At 57.9% G+C, this 11,205-nt stretch overlaps 1 protein-coding gene and 1 long non-coding RNA gene across 2 annotated transcripts; one reads left to right on the top strand and one right to left on the bottom strand.

Annotated features, from left to right (window-relative positions):
- On the top strand, positions 1-2,608 carry LOC143696331 (uncharacterized). Its single transcript, XR_013185740.1, has 2 exons — positions 1-1,328; positions 2,091-2,608. It is a non-coding gene; the product is annotated as an uncharacterized LOC143696331 (long non-coding RNA).
- An 835-nt stretch (positions 2,609-3,443) lies between these two features.
- LOC143696336 (FXYD domain-containing ion transport regulator 3-like) lies at positions 3,444-10,017 on the bottom strand. Its single transcript, XM_077192477.1, has 8 exons — positions 9,995-10,017; positions 8,657-8,715; positions 8,063-8,092; positions 7,421-7,444; positions 6,678-6,752; positions 4,913-4,943; positions 3,797-3,840; positions 3,444-3,689 (listed from the first exon to the last, which is right to left on the bottom strand). The coding sequence occupies exons 2-8, from the start codon at positions 8,694-8,696 to the stop codon at positions 3,682-3,684; spliced, it is 252 nt and encodes an 83-aa protein (XP_077048592.1). The 5' UTR covers positions 8,697-8,715; positions 9,995-10,017; the 3' UTR covers positions 3,444-3,681.
- Between the last annotated feature and the right edge of the window lie 1,188 nt (positions 10,018-11,205).

Genomic DNA, 11,205 nt, shown 5'->3' on the forward strand with positions numbered 1-11,205 from the left:
CTGCTGGTGCCACCAGTGCTCCAATGTCCCCAAGGCCACCACTGACCCAATGTCCCCAGGGCCTTGTGTCCCCTCCTGATGCCACCGTGGCCCCGATGTCCCCAGGGTCACCACCACTGACCCAATGTCCCCAGAGTCGCTGTCACCCCGATGTCACCCTTGGCTTTGTGTCACTTTCTGGTGCCACCATGGCCCGATGTCCCCAAGGCCACCACTGACCCGATGTCCCCAGAGTCGCTGTCACCCCAATGTCACCCTTGGCTTTGTGTCACTTTCTGGTGCCACCATCACTCAATGTCCCCAAGGCCACCACTGACCCAATGTCCCCTCCTGGTGCCACCATTGTCCCAATGTCCCCAAGGCCACCATTGACCCAATGTCCCCAAGGCCTTGTGTCCCCTCCTGGTGCCACCATGGCCCCAGTGTCCCCAAGGCCACCACTGACCCCATGTCCCCAGAGTCGCTGTCACCCCAATGTCACCCTTGGCTTTGTGTCACCTCCTGCTGCCACCATCACTCAATGTCCCCAAGGCCTTGTGTCCCCTCCTGGTGCCACCATGTCCCGATGTCCCCAAGGGCATCCATTGTCACCTCAGTGTCACCACTGGTCTCGTGTCCTCTTCTGGTGCCACCATGGCCTCAGTGTCCCCAAGGCCACCACTGACCCGATGTCACCATGAGCCTTGTGTCCCCTGCTGGTGCCACCATCAATCGATGTCCCCAAGGCCACCACGGACCTGATGACCTCAGAGCCAGTGTGACCCCAGTGTCCCCAAGGCCACCATCGCCCCAAGGTCACCTTGGCTTTGTCACCTGCTGGTGCCACCAATGCCTCCTTGATGTCCCCAAGGCCACCATTGACCCAACGTCCCCTCCTGGTGTCACCATCACCCCAATGTCCCCAAGGCCACCATCACTCAATGTCACCAAGGTCTTGTGTCCCCTCCTGGTGCCACCGTGGCCCTGATGTCTCCAGGGTCACCACCACTGACCTGATGTCCCCAAAGTCGCTGTCACCCTGATGTCACCCTTGGCTTTGTGTCACTTTCTGGTGCCACCATGGCCCCGATGTCCCCAAGGCCACCCCAATGTCCCCAAGGTCACCACCACTGACCCAATGTCCCCAAGGCCACCATCACCCCAATGTCCCCTCCTGGTGCCACCACTGACCCAATGTCCCCAGAGTCGCTGTCACCCCAATGTCACCCTTGGCTTTGTGTCACTTTCTGGTGCCACCATGTCCCAATGTCCCCAAGGCCACCACTGACCCAATGTCCCCAAGGCCTTGTGTCCCCTCCTGGTGCCACCATGGCCCCAGTGTCCCCAAGGCCACCATCTCCCCGATGTCCCCAATGCCACCACCACTGACCCGATGTCCCCAGAGTTGCTGTCACCCCAATGTCACCCTTGGCTTTGTGTCACCTCCTGCTGCCACCATCACTCAATGTCCCCAAGGCCTTGTGTCCCCTCCTGGTGCCACCATGTCCCGATGTCCCCAAGGCCACCATTGTCACCTCAGTGTCACCACTGGTCTCGTGTCCTCTTCTGGTGCCACCATCGCCTCAGTGTCCCCAAGGCCACCACTGACCTGATGACCTCAGAGCCACCCTCACCCCAGTGTCCCCTCCTGGTGCTGCCATCATCTCCCCAATGTCCCCAAGGCCACCATTGTCCCAATGTCCCCAAGGCCTTGTGTCCCCTCCTGGTGCCACCATGGTCCCGATGTCCCCAAGGCCACCACTGACCCAATGTCCCCAAGGCCACCATCACCCTGATGTCCCCAGAGCCACCATCACCTCAGTGTCCCCTCCTGGTGCCACCATCACCCCAATGTCCCCAAGGCCACCTCCTGGTGCCACCATCTCTCTGATGTCCCCAAGGCCACCACCATGGCCCCAATGTCCCCAAAGTCCCTGTCACCCCAATGTCACCCTTGGCTTTGTGTCACTTCCTGGTGCCACCATCGCCCCAATGTCCCCAAGGCCACCCCTGACCCAATGTCCCCAAGGCCACCATGGTCCTGATGTCCCCAGAGCCACCGTCACCCCAATGTCCCCTCCTGGTGCCACCATGGCCCCAGTGTCCCCAAGGCCACCATCATTAATGTCCCCTCCTGGTGCCACCGTGGCCCTGATGTCCCCAAGGTCACCATTGACCCAATGTCACCATGAGCCTTGTGTCCCCTCCTGGTGCCACCATCACTCAATGTCCCCAAGGCCATCCATTGTCACCTCAGTGTCACCACTGGTCTCGTGTCCTCTTCTGGTGCCACCATCACCCCAGTGTCCCCAAGGCCACCATTGACCCAATGCCACCTCCTGGTGCCACCATCTCTCTGATGTCCCCAAGGCCACCACCACTGACCCAATGTCCCCAAGGCCATCATCACCCCGATGTCCCCAAGGCCACCATGGTCCCAATGTCCCCAGAGCCACCATCACCCCAGTGTCCCCTCCTGGTGCCGCCATGTCCCGATGTCCCCAAAGTGTCACCGCTGGTCTCGTGTCCCCTCCCGGCGCCGCTGTCACCCCCGATGTCCCCAAGGCCTCGTGTCCCCTCCCGGTGCCACCATTGTCCCCTCCCCCAGTGACCAAAATCTGGGTTTTTTCACTCGTTTTTATTCATTGCCTTTGCTGGGGACATTTTGGGGACATTCTGGGGACACTTGGGAAATTTTGGGGCCATTTTAGGGAGATTTTAGGGAGATTTTGGGGCCATTTGGGGACACTTGGGGACATTTGGGGTCATTTTGGGTAATTTGGGTCATTTTGTGTAATTTTGGGGCCATTTTGGGGACACTTGGGGCCATTTTGGGGCCATTTTGGGGTCATTTTGGGACATTTTGGGATAATTGGGGGAGATTTGGGGCCATTTCGTGACATTTGAGGCCATTTTGGGAATTTGGGGTCATTTGGGGGCCATTTGGTGACATTTGGGGCCATTTTGGGGCCATTTTGAGGCCATTTTGGGTCATTTGGGCCCATTTGGGGTAATTTGGGGTCATTTTGGGGCCATTTTGGGCCGTTTTGGGGCCATTTGGGGACATTCTGGGGCCGTTTTGGGTCATTTGGGGTCATTTTGGGGCTATTTGGTGACATTTGGGGCCATTTTGGGGACAATTTTGGGACATTTGGGACCATTTTGGGGACGTTTGGGTCCATTTTGGGGTCATTTTGGTGACATTTGGGGACACGGGGCCATTTTGGGGCTATTTGGGGACCTTTGGGGCCATTTTGGGGCCATTTTAGGGACATTTTGGGGCGAATTTGGAGACACTTGGAGCCATTTTGGGTCATTTTGCGGCCTTTTGGAGACTTTGGGGCCATTTTGGGGCCATTTTGGGGCCATTTTGGGTCATTTGGGGACATTTTGGGGCCATTTTGGGACCATTTTGGGTAATTTGGGACCATTTTGGGGTCATTTTGGGTCATTTTGGGGCCATTTTGTGTAATTTTGGGGCCATTTTAGGGCCATTTGGGGCCATTTTGGGTAATTTTGGGACAGTTGGGGAAATTTTAGGGACATTTGGGGTAATTTGGGGTCATTTTGGGCCATTTTGGGGTCATTTTGCAGAGATTTTGGGGCCATTTGGTGACACTTGGGGACATCTGGGGTCATTTTGGGGCCATTTGGTGACCCTTGGGGACATCAGGGGCCATTTTGGTGCCCCTCGGGGCCATCTCAGGCTCCTGTGGAGAGAGGGGCGGGGTCAGGGGTGGCGCCGTCCCCTCCGCGCTGTCCCCAAGGTGTCCCCAAGGTGTCCCCAAGGTGGGGGGGGGGGGGAGGGGACGCTCACCTGTCCCCGCCGGGGGTGGCAGCTCCGGGGGGGGGCGGCGGCGGCTGCGGGGGGGGGGGAGGGGACAGATCGGTGTCACCAAGTGCCACCAATGTCCCCAAGTGCCACCAAGGTGTCCCCAAACGCCACCAATGACCCCCAATGCCCCCAGTGTCCCCAACCCTCTCAATGTCCCCAAATGTCCCCAAAGTGTCCCCAGTGTTTCCGACCCCCCCAATGTCCCCCCAGTGTCCCCCAAAATGTCCCCAAATGTCCCCAAATCCCCACGAAATACCCCAGATGTCCCCAACCCTCTCAATGTCCCCAACATGTCCCCAGTTCCCCCAAATGTCCCCAAACCCAAATTCCCCGGAATGTCCCCAATGTCCCCAGTGTCCCCAATCCCCCCAATGTCCCAAAATCCCCCCAGTGTCCCCAAATGTCCCCAAAGTCTCGAGTGTCCCCAACCCCAAATTCTCCGGAATGTCCCCAGTGTCCCCAACCCCCCCAGTGTCCCCAAATGTCCCCAAGTGTCCCCAACCCCCAGGGCCCGCAGTGTCCCCCAACGTCCCCAAAATGTCCCCGATGGCCCCAAGCCCTCGATGTCCCCAAAGTGTCCCCAACACCCCCAAGTGTCCCCCAATGTTCCCCAATGTCCCCAATCCCCAAATCCCCCAAATGTCCCAAAGTGTCCCCAAACCCCCAATGTCCCCAAATGTCCCAAACCCCTTCAATGTCCCAAACCCACCCAATGTCCCCAAAGTGTCCTCAATGTCCCCAAAGTGTCCTCAAATGTCCCCAACCTCCCCAATGTCCCCAAATCACCAAAAGTCCCCAACCCCCTCAATGTCCCCAAATGTCCCCAAGGTGTCCCCAAGGTGTCCCCAAATGTCCCTGATGTCCCCAACCATCTCAATGTCCCCAAAGAGTCCCCAACCCCACAAGTGTCCCCAAATCCACCAAATGTCCCCAAATGTCCCCAGAAGTCCCCAAAGTGTCCCCAATGTCCCCAGTGCGCACAAATCCCCATAAAAGTCCCCAAATGTCCCCAGTCCCACCAAGGTCCCCAAATGTCCCCAAGTGTCCCCAGTGTCCCCAAGTGTCCCCAGATGTCACCAAATGTCCCCAAGGTCCCACCTGGCCTTGCTCCGGCACTTGCACTTCCCACCTGCGGGGACACAGAGGGGACACCAGTGACAATGACACAGGGAGGGGACAATGACACAGGGAGGGGACAATGACAATGACACGGGGAGGGGACAATGACACAGGGGACACAGGGGACAATGACACAGGGAGGGGACAATGACACGGGGAGGGGACAATGACACAGGTGACACAGGTGACACAGGTGACAATGGCACAGGGAGGGGACACAGGTGACACAGGGAGATGACAGAGACAGGTGACACAGGTGACACACAGAGGTGACAATGACACAGGTGACAATGACAATGACACAGGGAGGGGACACAGGTGACAATGACACAGGTGACAGTGACAATGACACAGGTGACAGTGACACACAGGTGACAGTGACAGTGACAATGACAATGACACAGGTGACAATGACAATGACACAGGGAGGGGACACAGGTGACAATGACAATGACACAGGTGGCAATGCCACAGGTGACAGTGACAGTGACAATGACAATGCCACAGGCGACAGTGACAGTGACACACAGGTGACAGTGACAGTGACACATGGGTGACTCAGGTGACAATGACAATGACAATGATACACAGGTGACAATGACACACAGGTGACACAGGTGACACAGGTGACAATGACACACAGGTGACACTGACATTGACACACAGGTGACAATGACACACAGGTGACAGTGACAATAACAGTGACACTCAGGTGACAATGACAATGACACACGGGTGACAATGACACACAGGTGACAATGACACACAGGTGACACAGGTCACAATGACAATGACACACGGGTGACAATGACAAAGGTGGCAGTGACAGTGACAATGACACACAGGTGACAGTGACAATGACACTCAGGTGACACAGGTGACAGTGACAGTGACACACAGGTGACAATAACAATGACATAGGTGGCAGTGACAGTGACAATGACAATGACACACAGGTGACACAGGTGACAATGACAATGACAATGACACACGGGTGACACAGGTGACAGTGACACTGACAATGACACACAGGTGACAGTGACACAGGTGACACAGGTGACAGTGACAGTGACACACAGGTGACACACGGGTGACACACAGGTGACACAGGTGACAATGACACTCGGGTGACACAGGTGACAATGACAATGACAATGACAGTGACACACGGGTGACACAGGTGACACAGGTGTCAATGACAGTGACAATGACACACAGGTGACACAGGTGACACAGGTGACAATGACACACAGGTGACACAGGTGACACAGGTGACAATGACAGTGACAGTGACAATGACACACAGGTGACACAGGTGACAGTGACACACAGGTGACAATGACACACAGGTGACACAGGTGACAATGACACAGGTGACAATGACAATGACACACAGGTGACAGTGACACAGGTGACAATGACAGTGACAGTGACAATGACACACAGGTGACACAGGTGACAATGACACAGGTGACACTGACAGTGACAATGACACACAGGTGACACAGGTGACAATGACACACGGGTGACAGTGACCCAGGTGACAATGACCCAGGTGACAATGACAACGACAGTGACAATGACACACAGGTGACACAGGTGACACAGGTGACAATGACAATGACACGGGTGACACAGGTGACAATGACAATGACACACGGGTGACAGTGACACACAGGTGACAATGACACACGGGTGACAATGACAATGACACAGGTGACAATGCCACACGGGTGTCACTCACTGAACAGCACGGCCACCCCCAGCACGCTCAGCACCGCGGCCACCACGAGGCCACCGACGCGCAGGTGACACCAGTCTGGGGACACACGGGGACAGCTGGGGGGGACAGCTGGGGACACCTTGGGGACAGCTTGGGGACAGCTTGGGGGCACCTGGGGACAGCTGGGGACACCTGGGGACACCTGGGGACAGCTTGGGGACAGCTTGGGGACACCTTGGGGGCACCTGGAGACACCTGGGGACACTTTGGGACACTATGAGGATACCTGGGGGACACTTTGGGGACAGCTGTGACACACCTGGGGACAGCTTGGGGACACCTTGGGGACAGCTGGGGACACCTGGAGAGAGCTGAGGACACTTTGGGGACACTTTGGGGACACTCAAGGACACATAGGGACAATTTGGAGATACCTGGGGACACCTTGGGACACATTGGGGAGACCTTGGGGACACTTTGGGGACATTTGGGGACACCTGTGACACACCTTGAGGACACCTGGGGACACCTGGGAACCTTGAGGAAAGCTGGGGACAGCTTGGGGACACCTTGGGACATCTGGGGGACACCTAGGGACAATTCAGTGACACCTGGGGACACCTTGGGGATACCTGGGGACACCTTGGGGACACTTTGAGGACATTTTGGGGACATTTTGGGACATTTTGGGACATTTTGGGGACAATTTGGGGCCATTTTGGGCCATTTGGGGCCCTCCCAGTTTGCCCCAGTTCCGCACTCACCGTACTGGAATGGACTGGAGGCACCTGGGGGGGAGGGGAGGGGTCAGAGACCAGTACGGACCAGTATAGACCAGTACGGACCAGTATAGACCAGTACGGACCAGTCAGAGACCAGTACGGACCAGTACGGACCAGTATAAACCAGTATGGACCAGTACAGACCAGTATGGACCAGTATAAACCAGTATGGACCAGTACGGACCAGTATAGACCAGTACGGACCAGTATGGACCAGTATGGACCCTCCCTCCCAGTATAAACCAGTTTGGGCTTTCTATCCCAATCCCTCCCAGTCCCTCCCAGTCCAGTCCCAGTCCCTCCCAGTATAGCCCAGTATAGCCCAGTATAGCCCAGTCTAACCCAGTATAAACCAGTATAAACCAGTATAGCCCAGTATAACCCAGTACAGCCCAGTATAAACCAGTACAGCCCAGTATAGCCCAGTATAGCCCAGTATAAACCAGTATAGCCCAGTATAGCCCAGTACAAACCAGTATAGCCCAGTATAGCCCAGTACAAACCAGTATAGCCCAGTATAGCCCAGTACAAACCAGTATACACCAGTATAAACCAGTACAGCCCAGTATAACCCAGTCTAGCCCAGTATAAACCAGTACAGCCCAGTATAACCCAGTCACTCACCGGGGGGGTCCCCTCTGGCCAGGGACAGCACTGGGGGGTGGGGGAGGGGACACCAGTTAAACCAGTATGGGGGGGGCACTGGGCCCAGTTCAGACCAGTGACCCCCCCAAAACCATCCCAGTCCATCCCAGTTTATCCCAGTTTATCCCAGTTCATCCCAGTTCATCCCAGTTCCTCCCAGTAACTCCCCAATCCCCTCCCAGTTCCCTCCCAGTTTGTCCCAGTCCCCCCCAGTATAACCCAGTTCCCTCCCAGTCCCTCCCAGTATAACCCAGTTCCCTCCCAGTCCCTCCCAGTCGCTCCCAGTTCCTTCCCAGTCCATCCCAGTCTGTCCCAGTACCTCCCAGTCCATCCCAGTCCCTCCCAGTTAATCCCAGTTCATCCCAGTCCCACCCAGTTCCGTCCCAGTATAAACCAGTATCTCCCAGTTCCCTCCCAGTATAACCCAAACCCCTCCCAGTCCCTCCCAGTATAAAGCAGTCCCTCCCAGTCCCTCCCAGTCCCTCCCAGTCCATCCCAGTCCCTCCCAGTTTGTCCCAGTCCCTCCCAGTTTGTCCCAGTCCCTCCCAGTCCATCCCAGTCTGTTCCCAGTACCTCCCAGTATCACCAGTGCCCGCAGCCATTCTCGCTCCATTCCGAGACCTTTGAGGGAACTGGGACAGACTGGGATGGACTGGGAGGAACTGGGAGGGACTGGGATAGACCGGGGGGGAACTGGGATGGAACTGGGAGGGACTGGGAGGGACTGGGAGGGAACTGGGATGGAACTGGGAGGGAACTGGGAGGGACTGGGAGGGACTGGGATGGACTGGGATGGACTGGGAGGAACTGGGATGGAACTGGGAGGGGTTTGGGGGATACTGGGAGGGGTTTGGGGGAGAATTGGGAGGGACCGGGAGGGACTGGGACAAACTGGGAGGGGATTGGGAGCAACTGGGAGGGACTGGGAGGGATTGGGACAGACTGGGACAAACTGGGATGAACTGGGAGGGGACTGAGGGAGAATTGGGAGGGACTGGGAGGGACTGGGCGGGGACTGGGCGGGGACTGGAAACTACTGGTTTATACTGGGAGGGGACTGTGACAAACTGGGAGGGAACTGGGATGGACTGGGAGGGACGGGGAGGGACTGGGAGGGACTGGGAGGGACTGGGAGGGGACTGGGACAAACTGGGAGGGACTGGGAGGGACTGGGAGGAACTGGGAGGAACTGGGAGGGAACTGGGAGGGAACTGGGACAAACTGGGGGGAACTGGGAGGGGACTGGGAGGGACTGGGACAAACTGGGAGGGAACTGGGAGGGGACTGGGAGGGACTGGGACAAACTGGGGGGAACTGGGAGGGGGGGATGAGTCACTGGCATTCCTGAGCAGGGCGGGACTGGAACAAACTGGGACAAACTGGGACAAACTGGGACAAACTGGGACAAACTGGGGGGGGTGGGAGACTCGGCAAACTGGGAGAAACTGGGGAGGACTGGGAGGGACTGGGGGGTTACTGGGATGAACTGGGAGGGTCTGGGGGGGTTACTGGGAATTACTGGGGAGGCACTGGGAGTTACTGGGATGAACCGGGAGAAGGGTGGGGGGGTTACTGGGATGAACTGGGAGGGACTGGGATGAACTGGGAGTTACTGGGACAGACTGAGGGAGTTACTGGGGGATAACTGGGAGTTACTGGGGAGTTACTGGGATGGACTGGGAGGGTCTGGGAGGGTCTGGGGAGTTACTGGGATGAACTGGGAGGGTCTGGGGAGTTACTGGGATGAACTGGGATGGTCTGGGGAGTTACTGAGGGGTTACTGGGATGGACTGGGAATTATGGGGGAGTTACTGGGAGGGACTGGGAGTTACTGGGGGTTACTGGGTGGGGGTTACTGGGATGAACTGGGAGTTACTGGGGGTTACTGGGAGTTATTGGGGTCCCACTCACCTTCCCAGAGCAGCCGCGGGGAACTGGAAATGGGGGGGGGGAAACTGGGAGGGGCGGGGCCAATGAAGGGGGCGGGGCCAAAGAAGGGGCGGGGCCAGAGCTGAGGATTGGCCGGGGAGGGACTGGGACATACTGGGGGATACTGGGACACACTGGGATGGACTGGGATGGACTGGGAACAGCACTGGGATGGACTGGGAGATACTGGGAGGCACTAGGGCAAACTGGGACGCACTGAGAGCGAGACTGGGAGGGACTGGGAGGGACTGGAGGGGCACTGGGGCTGTACTGGTCTGAACTGGTCTGAACTGGGAGGGATTGGAAGGGTTAAAAGAGCTGTTCCCGCCTCCGCCGCCTCCCATTGGCTGAAGCTCCCGCCCGTCTCTGCCTGCGACCAATCAGCGCCCGGGAACAGGATCTGGGGCGGGGCCTGAAGTCGGCGCCATTTTAGAGACGTTTAGCCTACAATTCCCATTATGCACCGCAACACCGATAGACCCTAATGGAGCCGGTACTACAACTCCCGTCATACCCCGCGGCCTCCATAGAGCCCAATGGAGCCGGTACTACAACTCCCGTCATGCCGCGCGCTCCTCACGGCGCCCGTTATCGCCTCCGTGGGCCCCATTGGCGCCCCCCAGACCCTGCGGAACCCCCGGATGCCCCTTCAGAGCCCACCCGGGACCCCCAAGTGCCCCAGGCCACACAGACACCTCCCAGCGCCATTTTCTGGCCTACATCTCCCACCCTGCCCCGCGGCCACAGAGCCCCCTCATGGCCGAGTTCCGGCCCTGCCAGTCCCGTTCACGTCCCGCGCCCCAAGGAGACCCCGCAGAGCCCCCTCAGGTGCTCCCCAAGGGCTCCCCGAGCCCACAGGGTCCCCCCAGGTGCCCTCTCGGACCCCCAAGCTCTCCGTCATAGCCACTTCCGGGACTACAGCTCCCATCATGCCCCGCGGCGCCCATAGTGCGCTATTACCACCGTGCCTCCATCTCCCGTCATGCTCCGCGGCTCCATTGAGCCCCAATTAAGCGGCGCCTCCATCTGCCATGATGCCCCGCGGATCCATTAAAGCAGCGCGTCCGCAATCCCCCAACATCCCCCGCGCCCCATAGAGCCCCGTAACACCCGTGCCTACAACTCCCATCATCCCCCGCGCATCACGGAGCTCTATTACACCCGCGCCTACAACTCTCATAATCCCCCGCGCC

The sequence above is a fragment of the Agelaius phoeniceus genome, chromosome 33 (assembly GCF_051311805.1).
Source record: "Agelaius phoeniceus isolate bAgePho1 chromosome 33, bAgePho1.hap1, whole genome shotgun sequence".
Taxonomy (NCBI): domain Eukaryota; kingdom Metazoa; phylum Chordata; class Aves; order Passeriformes; family Icteridae; genus Agelaius; species Agelaius phoeniceus.

Coding starts and splice junctions, on each gene's coding strand:
- LOC143696336 (XM_077192477.1), bottom strand. CDS start 8,696: ATGGAGCGAGAATGGCTGCGGGCACTGGTGATACTGGGAG. Junction 8,093..8,656: donor GGCACTGGTGATACTGGGAG/GTACTGGGAACA, acceptor CCCACCCCCCAG/TGCTGTCCCTGGCCAGAGGG. Junction 7,445..8,062: donor GGCCAGAGGGGACCCCCCCG/GTGAGTGACTGG, acceptor CCTCCCCCCCAG/GTGCCTCCAGTCCATTCCAG.